Source organism: Oratosquilla oratoria, chromosome 41 (genome assembly GCF_046742065.1).
Source record: "Oratosquilla oratoria isolate Oo_2021 chromosome 41, ASM4674206v1, whole genome shotgun sequence".
Lineage (NCBI taxonomy): Eukaryota > Metazoa > Arthropoda > Malacostraca > Stomatopoda > Squillidae > Oratosquilla > Oratosquilla oratoria.
In genome coordinates, this window is record NC_134817.1 from 31,306,923 (window position 1) to 31,334,422 (window position 27,500).

Sequence of the window (27,500 nt, forward strand, 5' to 3'; positions counted from 1 at the left end):
CTAGTCCCTTGGATTCCCTGAAATGGCTATGGAGACTACTCGTGGTTCAAGAGACAACACGCCTTCTGGAGTGGATACACCACCGGCGAAAGAGGCTTTGAAGTGCCATTATGAAGTCCAACGAATTACTGGAAAGAACGTAACCGTAATGGAAGAGCAGCCGAACAATAGCAGCAGAGCCTTATGGCATGGTACGGAATGGCTAGTGAAGACCGTCTTTTAGACATTCGATAAGGTATGGCGATCAGGCACGCAATACGTTCTTACTTTCTTTAGAGAAAGATACTGTTGTCCGCCAGTGAGAGTTGAGGGAAAGGAGCAACAGACTTCATTGGACAGAATGAGTCTCGACTCTGAATCCCTTCCGTCGTATAAATAGACGATGTTGCAATGGTTTGATAGCATGGACGTTTATTCTGATGAACTGATTGATCAAGCTTACCTGAAGGAAAGCATCATACCACGAAAAGGTTTAGAAGATGCATCAGAGCTTGATCCCGAACCATAGACTGAAGAAGAAGGATGTACACCACCCAACAGGCCAAAGAGTCTGAGAAACCTTGAAGACACAACGATTTGGTACAATGACGAAGCCGTTGAATCTCTTAAAGATTTGTTCGTGCTCCGCCAGGACAGTGAGACACTCGACAGTACAAAGGAGAAAGAAAGATATCCATCTTGGATTACAATGGAATTGGATTTTGAAAGACGTGCTTCATTTATACCGGTCGTCTTCAATACTGAGAAGAGAAAGGATAGAAAGACATCGTTGGAAGCATTAAAGTCACCCCAAGGTCTTCATCTGTCAGACAAAATGGTAATGGATAACAGAAAGGAGAAGGAAAGATTCCCATCGTGGATCCCAGTAAAAATGGACTTCGAGAGACGGGCTTCTTTTGTTCCAGTAATCTTCAAGAAAGAAGATAAAACAAGGACATCAGTGGATGCTGGACTTCTTCTATCGACTAAAAATGTAATGGCAAATCGACTGGAGAGAGATAGATTTCCTTCGTGGATAGAAATGAAAGTCGATTTTGAGAGACGTGCTTCGTTTGTACCAATCGTCTTCAAGGAAAAATAGAAGACGAAGATTACCAGTAGAACATCACTGGATTCTAGATCGTCAACCGTTCATCTTCAGTCAGAGAATCGCAAGGAAAAGGAAAGATTTCCTTCGTGGATTCATATCAAAATGGACTTGGAGAGACGTCCTTCCTTCATTCCGGTCGTTTTCGAGAAGAAAATTGAGGAACAAATAACACCGGTAAGGCGTCAATGCAGTCCAACAAGACACTGTTCCGATGCCCAGACAGCCAAAGTTGCTCTCGACACAGTCAACAGGGCCCAACTCCTAAACCACAATCAGCCTTCGGATTCAGAGGCGATTGACTTCTCACAAAGCAAAACTGGAATAAATAAGAAAAAATTCCATGCTAAAATTTCAAAGACACCGGTACAGCTCCATATGAACAAGGCCACTAAAAAGGAGTTTTTGTCCTTTATCCTGAGACATTTATAAGAAAGTCAATTTCTGTCTCCATCAGCGGACGAAGAGAGTAGCATTCTCCTTTCCAATTTTGGAAGAAGTGTAGAATTGAAGAATAAAGTCTTACCATTTCAAGGATTGGCTGGAAAGATATGGTTTTGGTAATACATGTATACTTATTTTCGAAAATTCTTTTTTCAATTGCGTGGTAATGGTAATGGCTAAGGCCATCATCATCATCATCATCATCATCATTGAATATATTGATCATGAAAATTTCCTACATTTTCAAGAATGGTTTCAATAGCATGGTAATATCATAACTACTTGACCTGATGAAGGGGTCGCCATGGAGATGAATAAAATCACCTGACGGCAGCCACAGTAGGAAAAAAGTGCCACCCGGAACGGAAGGGAGTCAAGGATGAGGCTGTATCTGCACTTCGTTGGCAATGACCAGCGCTTCTATCCTTGGAGTCATAGAGGTCTTAAGAAATGGTTGAAGCAGTTAATAAATAGAGATATAAATAAATAAATAAATAAAATAATAATAAATAAATAAGATAATAATAAATGAATAATTTTTTTTATAATAAATAGAATAAATGGTTGGAGGAAAAATAAATAAATAAGATAATAAAATAAATAAAATCACAACAAAGAAACAAATAGACAAATAAAAGATGACAAGAATTCTCCATGAGTGGGTAAAAAAAAAAAAAAAAAAAAAAAAAAAGAATGTTGGGAAACTCTGTTCCGTAGGGGTGTCACTAGGTCCTTCAATAGCGGCACACACGCTAATATATATTTTCAGAAAAAAAAAATATATATATATATATTATATATATATATATATATTATATATATATATATATTATTGTGACTTTAATCTCGTTTTCTATACTTATGCAATAAAAAACCGATGCACAATATTAGTATGAATTTACCAGAATCTGGTCGTGTGTGGTTAATATCCCAATTACCTCGAGTCCTCGTAGAAACTGTCAGGACTCTCCATAACCTTTCCTTTGCGTGTGTAAACGCTTAAAACGTATTGCTTCTTAGCATGGCAGCGTTGGGTCACCCGGAAGGGGTAGGGTGGGGAGGGGGAGGTGTCCACAACATCAGAAGACCAGTCCCCCCCTCCCTTTCCCTCTCCCCTCCGCTCTCTCTCTCCCCTCCGCCCTCTCTCTTTCCCTCTCTTTTTATTATTAGTCGTATTCACAGAAACTTTTACGGTCGTAAAATTTGGCGTAAAGCGTTCCCCCAACTTCCGAATTTATTTCCGGTAAATTTATTTCAGCAGTAATCATATTAATGCCCCTCTCCCCATCCACCCCCGGCCCCTATGGGACCAGTTCTTCTGACACGTAGCTACTACTGTATTTCTTTCTATCGTTTTTTATCTTATTTTGTCCTGTCTTAATAATTTCTAATCTATTTCATTCAATCATTCATCTATTCATTTACTTTTTTTAATCGAGGTCTGAAGATGACTTACAGGGGCTACTGTGATGAAGATATAAATTACAAAATATTCAGTTCAAGATCGTGAGAATGAATTTAGACATTTTGTGGAGGTAGGTGTGAATTTACTTTTTATTTATCTATTTATTTTCATTTTATTTTGAAGCCATCCGGTAGCTTCTGACCAACTTTTTTTTTTTTTTTTTTTTTTTTGCCCGTTCTGGAGGAAAAGGTTTTATGAGGGTCTCCTTTACCTGTATAATTTAGATCTATACACACACACACACACAGACAGACACACACACACAGACAGACAAACACACACACAGACAGACACACGCACACACATATACACACACAGACAGACACATACACACACACTTAAACTTAAATCTAGTTAAACACACATAGACGCACACGCATACACACATAAACACACTTAAATCTAATTAAACACATTTAAATCTAGTTCAACACACATACACAAACACATATAAACATATACAGACACTTGAATATATTTGAACGCATACGCACGCACACACACATACACACACACACAAGCATATATAAACACTTAAATTTAGTTAAAAACACACACATACATACAGGCACTTAGATTTAGTTCAGCGCAAACACGCACGCACACAAACAGACTTTAATTAGTTCAATAAAACTGAACACTTGTTTTTGTTGTCGCCAGACGATTTTAATCACCTGGAGGGGGTGAGGGGGAATTCACCTGGTACTGAAAAGATTCGAGAGCTTTGTCAAGATCTTCTTCTTCTTGTCTCTTTAGTTTCCTTCCACGCGATTAACAACTCGCGGCCGTTCTTTGGGACGAAACCGTCCGAATCAGAGATTCTTATCGCCTACGGTGTCAAGTTGATCTTAAAAAAAAAAAATCTCATGGCTGCCGTCGGTCGATTCTATTCGTGCACGTGAGGCCCTCTCCACCCTTCCCTCCCTACGATCCCCAACGGAGATGATGAACCTAACGGGAGAAATGATGTTCTTTAGCCTTCTCTTTCCCCGTCATTTCATACTCGTCGTGCCAAAAACCTTCTTCGAGAACAGTTCTTGTTCACAGAGAATAACAACAAAGGACAACGATGGAAACTCAGCCAAGACGTCGGAGAGGATCATATCCCTATCGCTCATCTTCAAATCAACACCCTTATCTGGAAGTCAAGCCCTAATGACAGACACTCGGTTTCCGGACCGGGTTATAGCTACAGAATGTAAACTGTGCTTCTCTATACACGAATGTTCATCTTGTACGATTTATTCAGACAAATTCCTGCCGTTCTATAGCTAAGTATTCTGCTATATCCACTTCTATATTTCTATTATTATCAAGTCAGCTATACGCCTCGCATTCATTCTTTCATATCCTTTGTTTGGACAATGACTTCTTCCTCACGCTCCCAAGATGTTTTGGCCTCTCCTCCTTTATCTCCTGGTAGGTCTTCGGGACAGGGAACCCATGGGAATGCTTTTGATCAACAAATCCCGTGGGAGTACAGAGAAAGTTCCCAGGAAGCGAGACCCACCACCCTCGAAAGTCGGTTTCGCACTGACGGGAAAAAGTCTTGAGCAGGGGTTCTTAACCCAGGGGGTAGAAATTTAACACCCTTGGGGGTACATATTTCACTGTAAGGGTGACAGGGGGTGAATATATCACACCTGAGATTTTAGTATTATTCATTAAAAATCTATACGTAAATGGAATGTGTATATTTCTGCTGATAGTTTTTTCTGTTTTCATATGGCTAGACAGGGGAATAATGTGAGGGTAAATGACGAAATGTATTAAGACCAGGGGGGTACATATATGAAGGGAAAAGTTGAGATTCGTTAGTTTATAGCCAGTCATATTACCAACACCTAATCAGGAGTTTTAGTCATTTTGTCATATTTTCTTTTAGTTTTCCATGTATCAGTTACTACTCTCACCATCCAGTAAGAGTTTTAGTGAAATAAAATTCAGCATTCAAAATTTCTTTTGCACAATGACTGTGGCAAAAGAAAAGATCAGATGAAAATGTAAAACCAAAGAGAAATATATATTGATTATATAAAAAGGTGAATATTAAGATAAAGTGTAAAAAACAACAAACGAAAATAAAAGTGACGAAGAAAAATCCTGTCAGCGGTCTGAACGCCGATTAAAACAGATCTGCCAGACGACATGACGTCACTGATGACGTAACGTGCTTCCAGCCAATCAGCCCTATGAATGAACGACTATTGTAGCTCTACGATTAACGCGTTTGTTCGACAGAGGTGAAACAACAAAAATAATAAAATAATACAACATAAAAAAATAAGCAATAAATATATAAGTAAACAAACCAACGAAAAAGAAAAATACCCTGGGGAGTGTTGCCATAGCAACCATATTTATTCGGCAACACTCACCCAGACAAACACAACACATACTTACGTAAACACACAGAGAGGGCCAAGCAGCCCACGCTGATCACATAATTCCTTGATACACTTAAAAATGAAACAATAAAACACTTGAAAATGACACAAATGGAATCACAACTATTTACGTTTCCGTTGGAGAGAGGCAAGGAAGGAATCCACGGTGGTCACTTGCCTTAAATCACTAAAACTATGTCTGGAAGTAGCAACACTAAAACGGGAGGATTTAGTGGCTGTTTGGCGCAGAGGGGGTGGCAATAACTTAGACACTTTGGTGCCACTTATCACTAAATATCTCGACAAGGAACCTGCATCACAGTGCTACGCTGTGTATATATACATACCGGAACCTTCTCTTCCTGTATAACCACGGACCAGCAAAACTTTCATATTTCATTCTGGCTAAAGACGGACGATTTAATTCACCTGTGGGGCGCGGACCCCGACCTGAACAGTGTATCGGTCGGTCCAGACCCAATTGTGTCTGAAGTTTGACCACCATAGAGGAGATAAGGGAGATATTTAAAGAGAGATAACATAAGATAAAAATGAGCAGCGCAAGAACATAAGAATGGAGGAGACTGCAAGAGACCATAAGGCGTACACTAGGCAGTCCTATCTCCCTTATCATCTGCAATCCCTATCAACAAAGTTATATAATCTTCTCTTAAAAAAACCGATAGTTTCAGCGCTCACTACGTGGTTTCTAAGTCTATTCCACTTGTTAACTACTCTCTTGGTAAACCAGTTCTTGTCCATTTCCCTCTTAACCCATTAAACTCCGATGACAAGATACTTGTCATTTGGTCAAATAAAACAAAAAATCATAAAACACCAAAATGTTTGATCAAACACCAGAAAAATATGACGTCAGTCGCGAGCGAAGCGAGGACTACTGACGTCATATTTTTCTGGTGTTTGATCAAACATTTTGGTGTTTTATGATTTTTTGTTTTATTTGACCAAATGACAAGTATCTTGTCATCGGAGTTTAATGGGTAAAATCATCATTCTTCTTTGAGCAAACATTAGCCCTAAATCGTAAACAAAAGGTACGTACCTCTGGTCCGTAGGGGTTTCCTGACTGCACAAGGTACTTACTTGTTATAGAGGATGATGTCCGGCTTCCAGAGCTTCTCCGCCGGATGACGGATGACGTGGATGTTGCCGAAATCGGATGCATTCCACTGCAGGCTGTAGTCAAGCCACATCTGCAAGAGACACAAACACACTCATGAAGACACACCTGGAGGACAATGACATAGACGCACTCATTAAGACACATCTGGAAGACAATGATACACACACATTCATGAAGACACATCCAGGAGACAATGAAAATGACACAGACACATTCATGAAGGCACATCCAGAAGACAATGACAGACACACTCAAGAAGATAAATCCGGAAGACAATGACAAAGACACACTCATGAAGACACACCCGGAAGACAATGATACAGACACATTCATGAAGACACATCCGGAAGACAATGAGACACACTCAAGAAGGCACATCTGAAAGACAATGCTACATATACATTCATAAAAACACATCCAGTAGACAATGACACTAACACACTCACGAAGACACACCCGGAAGACAATGACACAGACACACTCATGAAGACACATCCGGAAGACCGTTATCCTGTCTGGGTCTTCCAGTTCCCGGATGAAGACCAGGAGACGTGCACAAACACACACACACACACACACACACACACACACACACACACATCGTATGTATGCGATATTCCATATGCATATTCATGATATGATGAAATGAGCAGGGCACGAATGGAGAGCAGCATATGCCGAGATGAAAAGACTGAATCTGCATAAACAGAATGGTCATTTCAAGAATGTATATTTGTAGAATGAGTCACTTATGTATACATACTTGTCCATGCGCTAGGCCTCGAGTTTATGCTAAAAATTTTGCTCATAAGAACAAAAAGGCCTACACTAGGCAGTTCCATGTCCCTCACCACCTGCCATCCCTATCCATAAAGTTATCTAACCTTCTCTTAAAACGACCCATTGTTTCAGCGCTCACTACATGATTACTAAGTCTATTCCATTCGTTAAACACTTCTTTGTCTTTGTCTTCGCTGTCAATGAGATGAACACTGAGACGAACGGAATCGTCTGACGCGTAAAGGAACGAGAAGGATAAGTGCTCCTAAGTGTGGAAAATTAATGTGTTGACGATGCTTACGTCGAAAGCAGAGAGGGTTATCTTATACTGACAGAAGATGGGGTAGTGGCCTTTCACATACATTGACTGATTTTGGCTCTCCCACTACCTCTTTTTCTCTCTCTCTCCCTCCCCCTTCCCCCCTCTCTCCTCCTTCCCCCCCTCTCTCCCTCTATCTCCCTCCCCCTCTCTTTTTCTACACCCTCTCCCCCCTCTCTCTTACTCTCCCTCTCTCCACCTCCCTCCCTCTATCTCTCTCTCACTCTCTCTATCTCTTTAACTTTTTTTTTATCCGTAGGGATTCTGTGTAGTGGATGTAGAAAGTCCTTAACATGTTTTCGGAAAAAGAAGAATTACATTGTTTTTAATGGTAAGTGGCAAATGGTTACCCTAACCATTCTAATCTTGCAATGGTTATGAAGACCATCTTCGCAAGAGAACTGATGGCACCTAACACACACACACACACACACACACACACACACACACACACACACACACACACACACACACACACACACACGCACACACACACACACACACAAGCACGCACACACAATGTATCCAATAGGCTAGGAGAATTGGGGAAGTCCAAATGGAAAAACAAAGAAACAAATAATCATCATATTACAAGATCAGAGTATTAACGTTAGCAATGTTACTATTAAGAATAATGTAAATATAGTTAGGGACTCTAGAATGGTAGGTTGCACAGCTAAATTCAACTTCAAAGAGACAGAGAGAAGGTATCTGGCGTGGAGAAGGCAGACTGGAGTTAAAGATATTATGGCGGCGATAAAGGAAGATGAAACGGATGTGTTACTGACTGGACGCCGCGAGATGGCAAGCGTGGAAGTGCAAGACGATGGAGAGAAGAGATAAGGAAGTTCGAAGGAGTGACGTGGTACAAGTTCGGGAGAGTCTTTCGTTCAGTAGTGGACTCCGAATGTCTGAGTGAATGATCACACACACACACACACACACACACACACACACACAATTATACACACACACACACTTACACATATTACACACACACACACACACACACACATACACACACTTACACATATTATACACACACATACACTTACACATATTACACACACACACACACATACACACACATAAACACACACATACACACACAAACACACACACTTACACATCATATATATATACATATATACACACAAACACACACACACTTACACATATGTACACACACACACACACACACACACACTTACACATATGCACACACACACACACACACACACACACACACACACATACAGACACACACAAAAGACAATACAAATATGCAATTTTGCAAATTCACACAGAGCAGACACACAAACAAAAATACACAAAACGAAGAACAGATATTACTACTAGAGCGTGCTGGGGGAAAGTGTGGGTTGGGGGTAGGGGGTGGGGTGGGAAGGAGGGTGCGGGGGTAGAGGGAGGGGGAGGACAATGCGATCGGCTTTTGTTTCACACTGGGATATCACAACTTCCTCCTTCGCCTTTATGATGATGTTATGTAGACACCCGGAGGGGGAGGGGGAGGGGGAGGGGGAGGGGGAAGGGGAGGAGGCTGTTCCTTCTCCCCTTCCCATTTCCCCCACCTGCCTCCTTGATGTATTATCATTATTACTTTTACTATTATTATTACTTTTACTTTTATCTTTTGTTAGTACTATCATAATTAGTAGTAGTAGTGGCAGTAGTAGTAATAGTAGTAGTAGTAATGTAATAATCATCATTATTTTTTTAACCATTCCCCTTGCCTCTTCTAACCTTCTTTCGCTTTCTGATGCTTCGCTCGTGCGTATGTTGCAGCACATCCATAATAATTGTTATTTTGCTCTTCATCCATCCTTCCCCGATTCGTCGTCGAGGCAAAACCATTGTTCGCAGCTGATGCGCGCACTCTCGCACGCGCGCGCGGGCCAGAGCGCGGCGCGGCGTGTCGTTACGCGGGAACGCACAGCTGCGCGCTGATAAGAAAGGCGGGGAGATGGACGCTGAGGATTCACAAAAGATACCCTCGAGATTACGGTGCCGGCTGCGGGAGGAAGAAGAGAAGGAGGAGGAGGAAGAGAAGGAGGTGAGGAGGAGGGGAGAAGGAATACTTGGAGGAGGAGGAAGAGGGGAGGGGGAGGGGAGGAGGAATACTGGGAGGAGTAGGGAAATAAGGGTGGAAGAAGAGGAGGAGGAGGAGGAGGAGGGAGGAAGAGAAGGATGAAGACGAGGATGAGAAGTGGAGAAGGGGAAATGAGGGTGGTGGTAGAGAAGAAGGAGGGGAAGAGGAAAAGAAGCAGGAGGAAAATGAGGAGGAGGACTGGGAAGAAGAGGAGGACAAAGAGGGGAGGAGGACTGGGAGGAGGAGAAGGGGAAATGAAATGAGGAGAAGAGGGGGATGGTGGAGAAGGAGGTGGAAGAAGGATTGGTGGAGGAGGAAGAGGAGGAAGAGGAGGAAGAGGAGGAAGAGGAGTAGGGTTAGGAGGAGGAGGTGTTTGTGGAGAAGGAAGTGGAGGGAGGAGGAAGAGGAGTAGGGGTAGGAGGAGGAGGAGGATGGGTTTGTGGAGAAGAAAGTGGAGGGAGGAGGAAGAGGAGTAGGGGTAGGAGTAGGAGGTGTTTGTGGAGAAGGAAGTGGAGGAAGGGTAGGGGGAAAAGTTGGTGGTGGAGGGAGGAGGAGGAGGAGGAAGAATAGGTGGATGAGAATGAGGAGGAACAAGAGAGAATAGAACAGGTGGAGGAGGAGGAGGAGGAGGAGGAGGAAGAGAAGGCAAAGGGAGAGGAATAACCTCTTCACGCCCCCGAAAAAAAGGTCACATGTAATGCCGAAATAGGTAACTAGTGTTGTCACTCCGTGTTCAATTGTTTCCATTTTTTTTTTTTTTTTATACGATTCACCTCCTCTGGTGCAAAAGCATTCCATATAAACTAAAAATTTCTTCTTAATATATATCATCATTTCTCTATTTTGACCATCCGGTTCCTTTATTTAACCAGCAACCAAGTTTTAATCCTTTTAATTTTCTAATCATTTATCTATTAATTTATCTATGCATATATCTACTTGATTAATAATTAATAACAATGTTCAACCCAGCCACACCATACTTCAACACAACTACGCTATATAACAATAACCATTATTCTGGTCAAAACCGTGAGCAGCTGAACTTCACGGAGCAACCTCCACATTGAGCAGCAGGGCTTTTCGGAGCAGCCCAGTTTATTTGACCTACAAATCCCAGCAGACAGACCTTATCCGGGCTTCTCTGAGCAGCCCATATTATTTATTTAACCTACAGAAACCAGTAGACAGACCTCATCCCCGGGCTTCTCTGAGTAGCCATGCCTCATCCGGGCTTCTCTGAGCAACCATGCCTCATCCGGGCTTCTCTGAGTAGCCATGCCTCATCCGGGCTTCTCTGAGCAGCCATGCCTCATCCGGGCTTCTCTGAGCAGCCATGCCTCATCCGGGCTTCTCTGAGCAACCATTCCTAATCCGGGCTTCTCTGAGCAGCCCATATCATTTAACCTACAGAAGCCAGCAGACAGACCTCATCCGGGCTTCTCTGAGCAGCCGAGCGTTCGGCTGCTCCTCCCCGCAGATTTTTAATTTCCTTTTCCGGACTTCGGCTCAGCCGGACTCGCCGGCTGCTGTTCCGGCGGCCTGGTCACCCCTCCGGTCCTTATCTCCCTGTCTCTCTCCCTCTCTCCCTCACATTATCTCCCTCCCTCTCTCCCATTATCTACCTCCCTCCCTTAGAACGGTCTCTCTCTTTCACAAACACACTCTCTCTCTTTTGTTTCTTCTGTATTCCCAACTCTCTTCTCTCTGCCCTTCCCTCCTCTTTTTCTCGTTCTCTGTTCCCTCTCTTTGGTCTTTTCTTATCTCCCCCTTTTTTCTCTCTCTCCTTCATTCCTCCTTCCTTAGTTATCTCTGGTTCTCTCTCTCTCTCTCTCTCTCTGCATCCAAGACAGAACTTTGTAGTTTCCTTCCTTTATTTATCGTCTCTTTCCCCTCCTCCTCTTCCTCTTCTTCTTCTTCTTCTTCCCTCTTCCTCCTCCTCCTTTCCTCTCCTCCCACTCACACTGTAGACAAAACTCATTATATTCAACAACTTTATTCTAGCAAACGTCAGGAGATTTCAATCGACTCATGGATGGACCTTCGAGGTGTCGACGGACTTATGAAATTCATTCTGTTTAATGTCAGATGATTTTATTCAGGGTAAGGGATCAACCTCCACAGCTGTTTCACCCATTCTCCATTCCCATTTTCTATCATGTTTCCAGTTTTTTATTTCTACTCCGTTTTCTATTTTACCGCAGTCCCGCTCCGTGCCCTACTTTTGCTGAAGAAAAAAAAAATCCAATGTTCTTCATTGGGTATTCCTTATCACGAAATAATTTCATTATGGTTGTATTTTTTTCTTCTCTTTTCGTTCTTTCTCCTGTTTTCTTTGGGACCGTGAGCGTTTATTACTGGAATTAAACGGAATTTGAGCTCCATATACCCTTCCGTAAAGTGATAATTATGGCTATCGTCACTCAGGGACTAGACTGGGGGTCCTGTAGTGGTCACTAACGTTTAAACACACAAAGTGACAATCAGTGAAAAAAGCGTACATGGAATGCATATATAACCATTCACATAGAATATAGTTCCATACATGTACACACACATACACACACACACACACACACACACACACACACACGAAGAAATGGTTAAAAGATATTAGTCACACTAATAATGCCTAGATTGGAGTATGCTGCGACACTATGGTCATCCAGTGCCAAAAAGAATATAAAGAAAATTGAAAGAATCCAGAGAGCATCCATGAAAATGGCCCCAGCACTTTCAAACCTGTCATATGAGGAGAGACTGGCTAAATTGAAATTACCGACTTTGGAATAAAGAAGAGAAAGAGGCGACCTACTGACCATCTACAGAATCATGAAAGGCACGGAAGTCTTTGATAGAGAGGACTTACTAAATTGGGAGAAGATAAACACAAGAAGACATGAAAAAACTCAAAAAGGATAGTTATAGAGGAGACCTGAAAAAACAGCTTTCCACAGAGTGGTAGACATCTGGAACAAACTGGACAAAACAATAGTGTGTGCTAAAACCATGCACGAATTTAAGAGCAAACAAGACACTACGAGATACAAAGACGGACACCACGAGCATAGCCCCCCTTCCCGTAAGATACAACTAGGTAAATACATGCATACACACACAAATACGCATAATACAGACGCATACGCTCACACAAGCACACACATACACAGTATAGAGAAATACATTCACGAATCACAAAGGAAATACAGACTGACAGAGAAAGAGCAATCTAGAATCGGGACAGAGAAGACGTCCATAGCAAATAGAGTACATAAGTCACAGAAATCCTCCGAGGGAGAGCGGGACGGGAGGGTGTCCGCGGTGCATATTCTTGGACTTCCATAAAAACTTTGACATAGTGTCGCATAACAGGAGCAAGCGGAAGCACAATGCAAAGGAGGATATTGGGGACAGTATGCTGCAGAGGATATCAAGCTGGGTGAAAGGGAAGAGAGAAAGAGAGAGAGAAAAAAGAGAGAAAGGAGGGATCGTTGTGGAAGCGAGAAGCGTAGTCCTACATGGATCGGTGGTGGCACCCGACCTCACCACCTTTCATTTATTTTTACTTATTTATTATTTACTTATTCATTCATTCACTTTTGTATAGAAAGGATGCAGGTTTATAAAAACGGTGAAGACATGAGAGATATCAACAATCTAAAAATAGATAAATCAATGGAATGAAATAGAATGAATAAATAAATTGCGTTACCATGAAATAATCAATCGTTTATCAATCAACCCACATTAGGCCGGAGTTGAGGGGAGGGTCATCGCTGAAAGACTGCCCAACATTAAAAAAAAAATACGAGACAAAAATAAATGAATATATAAATAAAATAAAATAAGATAAAATAAAATAAAATAAGAATAAATTCTAGTGTTTGAAGCTCCCAGTCATGTTTTAATATTCTACTAGAAAATATCTAGTCCTCAACTCCAGCTAGAAATGATTATTCCGAGTGTACATGATGCAAACGAAATTGAGACAGCTATGCGGGGAATATAACATATATTTTTTGTACAATTCAGCAGATGCACAGCCACGCTCTATACAGAACCCAAGCGAGCTCTTTGTAAAATCACTTGCATTGAAGTTTGCCTAGGTATGCCTGTTCGTGTGTGTGTGTGTGTGTGTGTGTGTGTGTGTGTGTGTGTGTGTGTGTGTGTGTGTGTGTGTGTGTGTCTAACAAACGTATATTAAATTCAGCCTTAATGACCCCGCGCTCCTAAAATGATAACTATATATTCATTTGTTAATTGAATATTCAATCGCTTATTTGTTTTATTCCAATCAAGGGGCGTTGACACTGGGATCCTTCACAAGAACTCGGAGTAATCCCTTCCGTACCTGGTGGACCTTTTCTTTTTATTTTGATTGCCGTCAGGCGATTTAATTCATTTACATGGAAAGACGTAATGATTTCATGCCATCTTAAAGCTCAGTTTAATTAATATTTACTCTAGGCTTTTGCCTTGTGCATGCTAAACTGGAAACTTGTATATTTATCTTCATCTTTTTTGCTGCTGATTATTTTCGTCTTTCTCATTTAGCTATTTATCTATTATTCATTATCTACCTATTCATTTATCCATTCGTCTATTTTTGCTGCAAACTATTTTCGTACTTATGTCCTCATTTAGCTATTTATCTATTATTCATTATATATCTATTCATTTATCTATTCGTCTATATCTTATTTCTATGTTCATTTTTCATTTCCTTTATCTATTCATTAATTCATCTAGTCATATGATTTATGTAAGTGTATATATTCTTGCACTCCGTGATATTCTGTGTCAAGCTGGTTCAGGCTCTCGCCGGAATATGAAAAGAGCAGTTTCCATGTATGCGTGCGCCTCATACCTATGTTAATCATATTGTAATGTGGACGTATGCGCCCGGCACATGCGCGCATGCGAGCCAAGTAATACTTGCGTTGCCCAAACCACCTGATGTGCCATCAGGCACACCAGAGCTGAGTGCCAATGACGTCAGTGGCACGGAGAAGAAAACGAAGCGTGCTAGCCGGGAGGGTGTGGGGGTAAGGGGGTGAGGTCGTGGGGGTTGGGGGGTTTGGGGGGCTTGTGAGTTGCCACGAGGGGTGGGGAATGTGTACTAGAAGGGGGGGGATGCTGAAGGGGGGGGACTGGTGCAGGACGCTTGGGAGTTGAAAGGAATCCAGAGACAAGGGTGTTGGAGAAGATGAAGGGAATGGGGAACTGATGGGGAGAAGAGAGAGAGAAAAAAAAAAAGAGAGAGAGAGAGAGAGAGAGATCGTTATGGGGGAAAAGAGAAGTGTAGGGACGGGGTGGGGGAGAGGAGCCGAGTATTGGTGAAAATGGTGAGTGGAGGAAGGGGGTGGGGGAGAAAGAGGAGGAAATGTTGAAGAAAGTGAGCTTGATGTCTCTTTATCTCAGAAACAAGCCTCGCTGCCTCTTCTTATCCTCTTGATTGTATCTCCTGGGCGCTCTGTCTCTCTTTTCTCTTGAAGCTTCTCTCTTCTTTCGAGCTCCCCCTCCTCCTCCTCCTCCTCTTCTTCCTCCTCTCTGCAACATCTCTCTCTCTTTTCCCGTTTGATGGATATATGTTTACCCGTCTAAGTATTTAATTCAAAATTCTTTAAGTATGAAGAGCGTATCAATTACTCATTTTACCATATATTCCAGCGTTCCAGAATTGATGGGAGAAGTCATCCTTTGCCATTTCTGGAATGTTGAACTCACTCAGTCTGGATTCTTCACCTGTTTTACTTCCAGGACGCCATTAGTCTCTCCCACATACTGGAATGTTCTCTTTCTCTTTCTCTGGAAGGGTAATTTGTAGTGCCTTCCAGTTCTGGTGACTTTTCCATGTTGGGTATTACATTATTTTATCTTTCCTGGAATGTTGTGTTTCTTCCAAGCACTGGAGCGGTAACCGTTTTCAATAGCCGTATGATCTCGTTTTTCCTTTCTGTTTTTTTGTTTTGTTTTTCAAGAAAAATGGAACATTATCAGTTTTGACTTCCAAATAAGTTTCTCAAGTTCTCGCATTTGCATTTTATACATTTTTTTTTTCTGAGAACCCAAAAAACAGACTTGGAAGACATATTTACAAATAAAGAGAACACGACAATCAACACCAAATGTGGGTCGAGCTTATGTATACACGGAACGGCCCCAAATGCAAGAAAGGTTATGTACACATCACAGATAGAACAAGCATGAACAGCGAGTGTTCATCCGTTCTCTCAGGCAGCAGGGGCCCTGTGCCTTTGGCCAGGAAGAAGGCCTTCGGGGGGAGAGGGGTTGTCCACAAAGGACCGAGCAAAGGGCCAGCCTTTGTCAAATTAATGTTCTCCATGACACAAATGGAGAAACCTCCAATGTAGTCATCACCGCCATCTTTGTCTCCTCTCTCCTCCCTCCTCCTCCTCCTCTTTCTGCCTCTTCCAAATGTCCTTTATCCTCTTCCATCTCCCTTTCTTCCTCCTCCTCTTTCCTCCTCTTCCAAATATCCTTTATTCTCTTCCATCTCCATTCCCTCCTCCTCCTCCTCTTCTTCTTCCCCATCCACCTTTCCTTCCTTCATTTTCCTAATTTTTATTCCTACTTTCACCCCCAAAATCTTAAATTAATTCTCTTATCTTCTTCCTCCTCCTCCTACTCCTCTCCCTGCTCCTCGTCCTCACCATTGTGATGTTCTTCTTCCTCTTCTTCCCTGTCCCCCAATTCCTTTCTTTTCCTCTTCTTTCTTCTTTCCTCCCCTTCCTCATCATCTTCATCATTTTCTTCCTCTTTCTCTCCCTTCTACATTTCCAATTCCCACCTCCTCTCCTTCATTTTCCTTTTTTTCTCTCATCTTCTTACATTTTCCTTTCCCTTTTTGTCTCACTCCTCCTCCTCCTCCTCCTCCTCATCTTCCTTTTCCTCTTTTGTCCTCTAATTTCCCTTTCCTCTTTCCCCCCTCCATCTCCTCCTTACCATCATCATCATCATCACCATCTTCCTCTTCTCCACCTCCTCCTTCTGTTCTTCCTCCCCTTCTTCCTCCTCCTCCTCCTCCTCATCTTCCTCTCCTCCCCTATGTTCCTCTTCTTCCTCCCCTTCCTCCTCATGTTCCTCCGAGTCCTTAGAATATAGCAGCGTTAAACCACCCCACCTCCTCACCCTCCACCCACTCCTCCGCCGCCTACTCCCCCCCACCACTCTCCCTCCACCTATTCACCCTCCACCCACTCCCCCTCCACCCGCTCACCCTCCACTGCCTTTTGGAGATTGATACGAATTTTCCAAACAATTTCAAGATGCCCTTCCTTCGCTACCCCCACCTCTCCCCCCATTAATGATGTAAGTTTTCGCCCATCCAGGCCACTGAGTAAACGTTACGAACCTCTCGGAGTTCATTTTCAAAACGTTTTTTTCGGAATGTCTTCAATGGAACGTTTATCTATTCATTTATTTATTTATTATTACTAATATTATTATTTATTATTATTAATATTATTATTTATTATTATTTTATTATATATATATATATACATATATATATACATATATACATACATATATATATATATATATACATATACATACATATACATATACATATACATATATATACATACATATACATATACATATACATATATATACATACATATATATATATATATACATATACATACATATACATATACATATACATATATATACATACATATACATATACATATATATACATACATATATATACATATACATATATATACATATACATACATATACATATACATATATATACATATACATATATATACATATACATATATATATACATATATATACATACATATACATATACATACATATACATATACATATACATATATATACATATACATATATATACATATACATATATATATATACATATATATACATATACATATATATACATATACATATATATACATATACATATATATACATATACATATATATATATATATATATATATATATATATATATATATATATATTAAAGAGATTAATTCAAAGAAACGTTAAGTAAGCGTTCCAAACCTCTGGGAATTTTCAAAATGTTTTTTCGAAACTATTTCACTGAAACGTTCAATTTCTTAAGGAATTAATTCACAGAAACGCTCAAAACGTCTTGAACTGAAATTTGAAAACATTTGGAACGTTTTTGGTTGATTTTGAGATAATCTTCGCGACTGTGTATTGAACTTGTTCTTTAACTTGTGGGTTAACTTGCGTACACTTCAAAAATGAGTGTCAATTTTAGAGTGAGTGGGAGATTGATTGAGTGAGTGAGTGACAGTTTGAGTGCGCGGGAGGGAGGGAGGGAGGGAGGGAGGGAGGGAGGGAGGGAGAGGGAGGGAGAGAGAGGGGGGAAGATGAAGGGTGTGTGAGGGAGATGGGAGGAAGAAGAGGGAAAGGGGGAGAGTGAAGGGAAAGGGGGAGAGTGAAGGAAAGGGGGAGAGTGAAGGGAAAGGGGAGAGTGAAGGGAAAGGAAAGGAGAGGAAAAGGAATAAAATACGAAGAGATAAAGATAGAACAGAAGCTTCTTTCTCTTCTCCCTCTCTCTCTCTCTCTTTTGCTCTCTTTCTGTTACACAATCACATGTACAAACATGCTTCAGAGTATATACAAAAATGAGAAGATTGAGGCGCACACACACACACACACACACACACACACACACACACACAAAGGCATACACGAGTTGGCACGGGTGTCAAGGTTTCGAAGAGATACGTATGCAAATGTATCTACTTGAGGCTCTTCCAATCACTCCCTCCTCCTCCTGCTACTCTTCCTCCTCCTCCTCTTCCTCCTCGTCCTCCTCTTCTTTTTTCTTTCTTCTTCTCTTCCTTCTCGTCTTCCTCCATCCGCTAATTTTCCTATTCCTCCTCTTCCTTCTCTTCCTCCTGTTACTCTTCCTCCTCCTCCTCCTCCTCGCCCTCTTTTTTTTTCTTTTCTTCCTTCTCCTCTTCCTCCATCCCCTACTTTTTCTATTTCTCCTCTTCCTCCTCTGCTTCTTGCCACTCTTCCTTTTCCTCCTCTTTCTCCATCGCCTACTTTTCCTGTTCCACCTCCTCTTCTTTCTTCTCTTCCTTCTCCCTCCCCCACTTTTTCTATTCCTCCTCCTCCTCCTCTTCTTTTTTCATTCTTCTCTTCCTTCTCCACCTCCTACTTTTCACCTCCTTTCTCTGCCTTTCCTTCTCCTTTTCCATCTCCTCCTCTTTCTACTTCTCTTATTCTTCCTTCTCTCCTTCTCATTCCTCTTTCTCCTCCTCTCAGCCTGTATCTTCCTTTCCCTCCTCCTTCTTCCCCATGCCCCTCTCTTCTCTTCTTCTTCTTCTTCCTGTTCCTCCTCCTCTTCCCGCACGTCATACCACTCCCGGTCGATGACCTCCCTTGACCCGACTTGTCAAGCACTCAACCACTCTTTCGCACCTGTCAGCTGATTCGACGGTTCACTTGCGCAGTTGCTGAAGCTTCTTCTGCGCAGTTCGAAGTTTCATCTGCGCACCTGTGATTCGTGGTCTGCGCAGTTAATGATCACGAATCACGAGAAATGTATAACAGATGATTCAGTTTCACGTCGCAAAACTCACTCCCCCCTCCACCTTTCAGGAGGCTAGGATGGTGCCCCTTACAGAGGATTTTATAGCATGAAATACCTTCGGTTCAACTCGCCGGTGGCAGCGTTCGAACCACCATCACCTCGACTTCCGTCACATGAAGTGACGCTCTAACTCGCTCGGCTATCGAGCATCCTAAGATAGATTTATGAACAAATAAATCAAACTAACAGAAAGATACATAAGCGAATGGAATTGATAATATAAAATAATAAATAAACAAATGAAGAAATGAGTGTAAAAAAAATATCCCAAGCTCAAGGGGTGCAGTATCAGTCAAGCTTTCGAGCAGTGTGTGTGTGTGTGTGAACGTGTGTGTGTGAACGTGTGTGCGTATGTGTACGTGTGTGTGTGTGTGTGTGTGTGTGTGTGTGTGTGTGTGTGTGTGTGTGTGTGAACGTGTGTGTGTATGCGTACGTGTGTGTGTGTGTGAACGTGTGTGTGTGTGTGTGTGTGTGTGTGTGTGTGTGTGTACGTATGAGTGCGAACGTGTGTGTGTGTGTGTATGTGTATGTGTGTGTGTGTGTGTGTGTGTGTGTGTGTGTGTGTACGCACACATTTGTGTACGTAAATGTACTCATGCTTCCACTCATTTCCTTGAGGTTAACCTCCAACTGCATCCCAGTGCTCTCATGCTCACAATCTACGCTCGTCTCCGCCTATGCTCATTCCGGGGCCACGGAACCTTCCCGCATTCCGTTTTCTTTAAGCCTGATCCGACTGAGCGCCCGCCGGGGTTCTAGTCCTATCAGTACTCCACCGGATCCCTCCAATCGCCTCTTGGGATCCGGAGGGATGATAGCGTGTGGAGTAAAAGGGAGGGAAGGAGGGAGGAGATGGATGGAGGAGGCAAAGGGAGGGAGGGAAGGGGTAGAGAAAGAGGGAAAGGGAGGGAGAGAGGGAAGAAGAGGAGGAAGAGGGAGGAGGAGATGTAGGAAGAGAGAGGGAAGGAGGAAGTGGAGGAAGGGGGAGGTACGGAGGGAGGAGGTGGAGGAAGGGAAGGAGAAGGTGTACGGGAAGTGAGGGAGTGGGAGGGAGGAGGTGAAGTAAGAGGGATGGAGGAGGAGAACCTCCCCGATCGGGTGGCGTCCTTTGAAAACTTTGTTCTGGCTAACGTCGGATGTCTCAAACTTCACTTTTGATTCTTCCTCAAACCTTTTTTCATAATAATAATTTCAATGACAATAACGATAACAACAATAGTATTGATAATGATAGTAATAATAAGAGTGATAATGATAGTAATAATAATAGTAATAATAATAATAATAATACTAATAATAATAATACTAATAATAATTTTATACAGACAAGTTGATCCCCGACCTATATATGTTTAGACGATGCCATGTATATATATCTATCTATATATATATATATATATATATATATATATATATGTATATATACATACATATATATTGAGACATTCTGACAGGTTGACGTAAGCGGAATAGGAAACACAGTAGTCTTAGTCTTGAGTTTATTCCTGACTAGTTTCGCAGGTATGCAGGTATGTTTCGCAGCTTCGCAGGTATGCGAAAAAGTCAGGAATAAACTCAACACTAAGACTCCTGTGTTTCCTACTCCGCTTACGTCATACATACATATACATATATATATATATATATATATATATATATATATATATATATATTAGAAAACAGAAACGGCTTAATGGATATCCTAAAAATAAAAATAATCCATAAGAAGTTTCAGATGTCAAACCTATTTATAAACATTCACTCTCATGTGAACTATACCAACGAATTTGAACACGCTGTTATTGGGCATACAATGTCACTGACCTGGTCATGTTTGCGGAATTCCCATGGGAAAGGGTGTGAGTGGGGAAGCTAGAGTTGGCTTCATTTTATTCAGGTCTGCTATTAACAAGCGCTTCTATCCTTGTGGACAATTTCTCACGAATTTATTGAGTTGTGTGGGTTACCCTGAGGGCAGTGAAGTGATAAATAGTTTGCGTTAATCTCTCTTGTGCTGTGTGAACGACCAATTAGACACCTTAACGACTTGGGGTTTCATGACCGTGTTTAGAGTCGTCTTACAGCTCTAGGTGGCTTTGATCACCTTAGGGGGGGGGGGTCGGAAGGCCCCTTTACTGAACCGTGTCCTGGTTGATCGTGACCCCGTGGATTTCTATGCAGACAGTGATGACGCTGGGTGTAAAAAAAAAAAAAAAAATTGGTTCACTGAGTTCCTTCTTTCCCTATGGAGTCTTGTACCACCTGAATAAGACCACCTGGCTGGTGGGCAGATGACAATGTCCAGCCACATTTCATCCCACTATGTCAACTACCTTCCTTCTTTCTCTTCTCTTCTCCTTCCTCCCTATTTCCTGCTCACACCTCCTCCTCCTCCTCTTCTTCTTCTTCTTCTTCTTCCTCCTCCTCAAACTTCTCTTTCACCAGACCTGACACCTCCCCATCTTCCTTTCCCTCTCCCCTTCCTTCACCTCTCGTCCTTCTCTCTTCTTCTTTCTCTCTTCTCTTTTCTCTTTCTCCTCTTTCTCTCTTTTCCTTCTTCCAAACCTCATCCTATCACTAATTCCTACTTCCCTCTTTCTCCTTCCTTCCCCATCTCTCCCCCTTCCCCTCCCTCCCCCTCTCTCGTGATTATGAATTGGCCTAATGAGGAATGAGTTAACCTCATTTGACCTCATTCGGTGAAGTCAACAGAAACTGGTGCCAGTGTGAAATCAAAACATGACCTAGTGCTCGTTTCACACGTATCGACTTTTCGCCGTGCGTTGTCCACGACGCGACTCCGTGCTCCTAAATAATCATGAGTGTCTATGGGCGTTTTCACACGCCACACCACGTGTGAAAGCATCCATAGACACCTATACGTACACGCAATGTTATACGCTCCTGACTGCAGGTACGTGTATACGCATCCATAGAACGTTACCATACGTTATGTCCCAGATAGAATCACAATACCGTTACTATTACCATTGTATCGAGAGATTTGTCACTGTCGCCACTGCCACCACTATCACAGTGACCGTCATTTTCACCAGCATAGACACCGTTACGAACATTACCACCACCAATGGTAAATATATATATATATATATATATATATATATATATATATATATATATATATATATATATATATATCTGTCCTCACCCACAACACTCCCTAAATCTTAGCATCCCAAACGCGGTTATAAAATTGAAGGGATTTCTCAAGGCTTCCCACTCCCACACTCCCTCCTCCCGGCCTCCCTCCTATCTTCTCCTCCACTTAATACCTCTTCCGAATTCTTTCGTCTTTTCTCAGAGAGAAAGAAAGACAAAAATTATAAAATGAGTTTTCATCTTGTGTACATAGTTCTCATGAATATATTAAAGATGTTCTTGTAAATATGCGTGCACACACACACACACACACATACATACACATCACACACACACACACATACATACACATGCATCACACACACACACGCACACACACACACACACGCGCGCGCGCGCGGATACACACAAACACATATTTTTACACACACATTCATGACACACGGACACACACAAACATATATACATACACATACACTCAACGCACACACACACACACATATACACACACTTTCAACGCAAATATACACACACGCACACAAACACACACACTTAACGCGCGCGCACACACACACACACACACACACACACATTCAACGAACACATACACACCCACAATACATTCAATGCACATACGAGCATACACACACGAGAACTATCGCCACCACTAGCACCATAACCACCATTATCACCATCACACAGCATTACTCATAGATCGGGTCATATATGAGCTCTCATACGGGTCCAATGCGTGCTCCAAGACCGTGGTGAATCTCGGACCTAACATTGCGAGTATTAGCACCATCGTCATGAACCTCCCATTTAAGGAGCTATTCCATATTTGCATCAATTTCAATACAATTATCACCATCCCTCCACCATCACCATCACCACCAACTCTACCACCACCATCAACCCCACTAACATCACCACTACCGCCGTCGTCATCATCATCACCATCACCATCAGGTCGACGGCGACTGGCTCAGACGCACGCCGCTCTCACATTTCATGGAGGAATTTCAACAACACAGCCCCGACGTCGTCTTTCCACCTCCAGCGGTGATCTTCCTCCTCCTCCTCCTCCTCCTCTGCCACTACCTCCTCCTCCTCCTTCTCCTCTTCCTCCTCCTCCTCCTCCTCTTCCTCCTCCTCCTCCTCCTGTTATTCCAAATCTTTTTCTTCTTAGCTCTCCTCTTCTATACTTCCTTTCCCACTTCCTTCTTACATCTCCTTCTTCATTCCCTTCCTCTTCCTGTTCTACCTCTTCCTCTCAATCTCCCTGTCATCTTCCTTCTCTCCCCATACTCCATTTCTCCCTCCTTCTCCTCTTCCTCTTCTTTTTACCTCTCTCTCTTTCTCTCTGTCTCTTTCTCTTTCAGTTCCTCCTTTTCACCCTGACCCCTTTTGTCCTTCTGGATTTTTCGTTTCGTTCTTGAAGAAAATCTTTTTCGAGTCCTTTGGTCCCCTGACCTAGGTTCGGTGACGTCATGAGAGAGAGAGAGAGAGAGAGAGAGAGAGAGAGAGAGAGAGAGAGAGAGAGAGAGAGAGAGAGAGAGAATGCACAGTCACACACACATGCTCCGCCACTAAGTTCGTCACTTGGCTGGCAGTAAAAGCATAACGATTCAACACAATGGCAGCAGTTCCCCCTTATAGGGGGGGTTGCCGACTCGCATAGACGGATTCCCTCACACCTTGGGAATGAAAAGTCGCCTGTCTTCGGCAGACTGGGAGGCGGGTGGCGGGAGTCAGGGATGGGCGGCAAGGTAATATATAACAAAGAGAATTTACGGAGTAAGGGAGTTCATACACAGCTGAATACCTGGAAAGAATACGTTTATTCTGCGAAAGATACGGTCTTAAGAAGGAATATACAGAAGATGTCGGGTTACATACGATGAAATTTAAAAATTTCTGGTGTTATGTTTCTGATACAAAATTTATATTAAAATCAGCTGTACCGACAAGGAATAAGTACAATGAATAAATAGATAAATGAATAAATAGATAAATAAATAGATAAATATTTAGAAATAAAAATGGGACAAAAGTTTGCTGATGCCAAGCGCACAGTCAAATAAAAAAAATAAAAATAAATACAATGAAATAGAATTATAACACATACATAAATGAAATGAAATGAATAAACAAATTAAATAAAAGATACATAAATATATAAATAAGTAAAAAAAAAAAAAAGTCTTTATATGGGCAAAAGTCTCGCGAACGGGAACCACCGCCACCAATGACTACGAAAAACCTCGGAATAAATACATATATACATACATATATATATAATATATAAATAAAAATCCTTATATGGGCAAAATCCTCCAGAAAGCCGACACACACCACCACTGAACACGACGAAGACGACGACGCTGCACCCCCAGAGACAACACTTCCTTATTAGGTCAAAAGTCTCCAGAGAAACGACAGGCCCGCTCAGTCAGTATACGATCCAATACTTCGGGTCTCCCCCCCCCCTCGGGGGTGGGGGGTCAAAGACGCCACCTCCTCCTTCCCTCCCTCCCCCTCTCTGTTGAGGAACAAATACGACGACGAAGTTAAATTTCTTTGAAATGTTCTTCTGGGTGAGCGATGCTGAAGGCAGAGGCCATAACATGGCCAACTCGGTGCTGAATGCTCTCCACAAATCTTTCTTCTTTGGTTGTGAAATTGTTTAATGCTCTCTTGTGCATATTACACTCTTATGTGCGTAAGGATGTAAATAATATAAACTTGTGTATAAGAAAATAAGAATGGAGGTGACAGCAAGAGATCATAAGGCCTACACAAGGCAGTTCCATGTCCCTTACCACCTGTCATCCCTATCCATAAAATTATCTCATCTTCTCTTAATAGTTTCAGAGCTCATTGCATGGTTACCAAGTCTATTCTATTCGTCAACCACTCTGTTGGTAAATCAGTTCTTGCCTATTTTCTTCTTAAACATAAATTTGATATGTGTTTTGACAAGATATATAATACATGCATTCACAGTCTCTCATTATATGCACATGTATGTATATGAATGTACTGTATATTATATATACATATATATATATATACATATATATATATATATACATATATATATACATATATATATACATATACATATATATATACATATACATATATACATACATACATATATATATATATATATATATATATATATGTGTGTGTGTGTGTGTGTGTGTGTGTGTGTGTGTGTAAGAACAAGCCTCTAACCCAGGAGTTCCCAACCTTTTTCCCGTTACGCACCCCGAGATTCCTCAGACCATCGACCCGTACCTCTATTAACCTGACACAGAATAAAGAATGAAAACATATTTATCCTAATTAAGTTTACATTGGCACCGCAATGAATATCAAAGGGTTCAAATTGTAATGACTTTATTCATCGGTTAAGCATTAACATCAGAGACAATGTACAGTGATACTACACGTGTAGGAGTGAATCTTTCGCTTGTCATCTTGGTAGGCTACCCCTGGAAACCATCTCGCGAGCCCCTGGGGTGTTCGCAAACCCCAGGTTAAACCTGGCTATGACCACTTCCGTGACGGGTGATACTTTTCCATCAATTTAACTTCTGCCAGGTGATTTTATTCATCTCTGTGGCTCCACCTTTCGATAGGAAAGTCTTTTAATTAATCTTGAAATAATTAAATTAGAATTTATTATTTGTACAAAATAAACGAATAAACAAATCGATAAATACAAATATAAGAAAAAATAAAATGTTAGATTACCGAAGCCTTTAAGTTTAACTTAATAATAAAAGAAAAATGGTATATTATTATATATATATATATATATATACACACACATATATGATAATAATCCAGACTGAAGCATTGCTCGTGTTTATTTATTTGTATATATATATATATATACATATATATATATATATATATATATATATATATATATATATATATATTCTAATCTATCTCATCCGATCTCATCTCCAGCTTTCTATTTCTTCCACCCGTGAGAATCTCTGCCACTCTCACGGCAACATTGCAGCGGGAACATCCTCGCCGCTCCTCTGAGTTGATTACAGTCACTGTCAACTTTTTTTTTTTTTTTTTTTTTTGTGGGGGGGGGGAGGTTAGAGCTGTGAGGGGTGAGGGAGGGGGGAATTCAGTTCTTGATGGGACTGGCAATATCTTAAAATGATAATAATAATAATAATAATAATAATAATAATAATAATAATAAAATAATAATAATGATAATAATAATAATAATAAAAATCCCTAATGCTTCTCTATCCACATCCATTACTATATCCTCCTTCATACTATACTCTATATCTTGCTGCCTTCCTTAAACCTTTCTCTTACCACCGTCTCCATGACCCCTCATGGATAGAAACGCTGGATTATTAGAAGAAGAAAAATAATGGTCGCTTTCCCTCTCCCCCTCCCTCCTTTCTTCATTTTTTCCAATCCTATTTTTCTTCAAATATTCATTCTCCCTCTTTACCTCTTCCTTATACTCACATCATTCTCTTCCTCCTCCTCTTCTTTATCCCTACATCATTCTCCTCCTCCTCCTCCTTCCTCCTCTTCTTCTTTGTCCCTACATCATTCTCCTCCTCTTCCTCCTCCTCGTTCTTCTTCATCTCCTCCAATCTATCCTAATCCTATTTTCCATGTATTCAGCTCGTTACTATCAATTCCTCATCTTCCTCTCTTCCCTCACTTGATTTCATCAAATCCGTTTTTCTTGATGAACTTCAACAAATTATAGAAAGAAAACAGGAAGACAAAAGCCTTTCCGAACGGAAATTTCGCTAAATTCGTTTTCTTTGATGACTAAATGGTTAAAGAAAACAGGAAACTAAACAAAAGAAAATACGGCCCAATCAATTAAGATGCAAGTAAGAAAATAGAAAAGATAAACAGTTTGACGAACTCAAAAAATGGAGTAGAATATTACAAGTGACATTATTAATTACACAAACAAAATATAAATGACAAAATAAATAG

The 27,500-nt window shown here is 41.3% G+C and overlaps 1 protein-coding gene across 1 annotated transcript in view; it reads right to left on the bottom strand.

The window, feature by feature from the left end:
- Positions 1 to 27,500, bottom strand: part of LOC143021142 (neuronal acetylcholine receptor subunit beta-3-like) — a 589,791-nt gene that overhangs the window by 152,932 nt on the left and 409,359 nt on the right. The window contains exon 5 of the mRNA XM_076178431.1: positions 6,488 to 6,597. Within this exon, the coding sequence (XP_076034546.1) occupies positions 6,488 to 6,597 (110 nt within the window). The remainder of the gene's footprint in view (positions 1 to 6,487; positions 6,598 to 27,500) is intronic.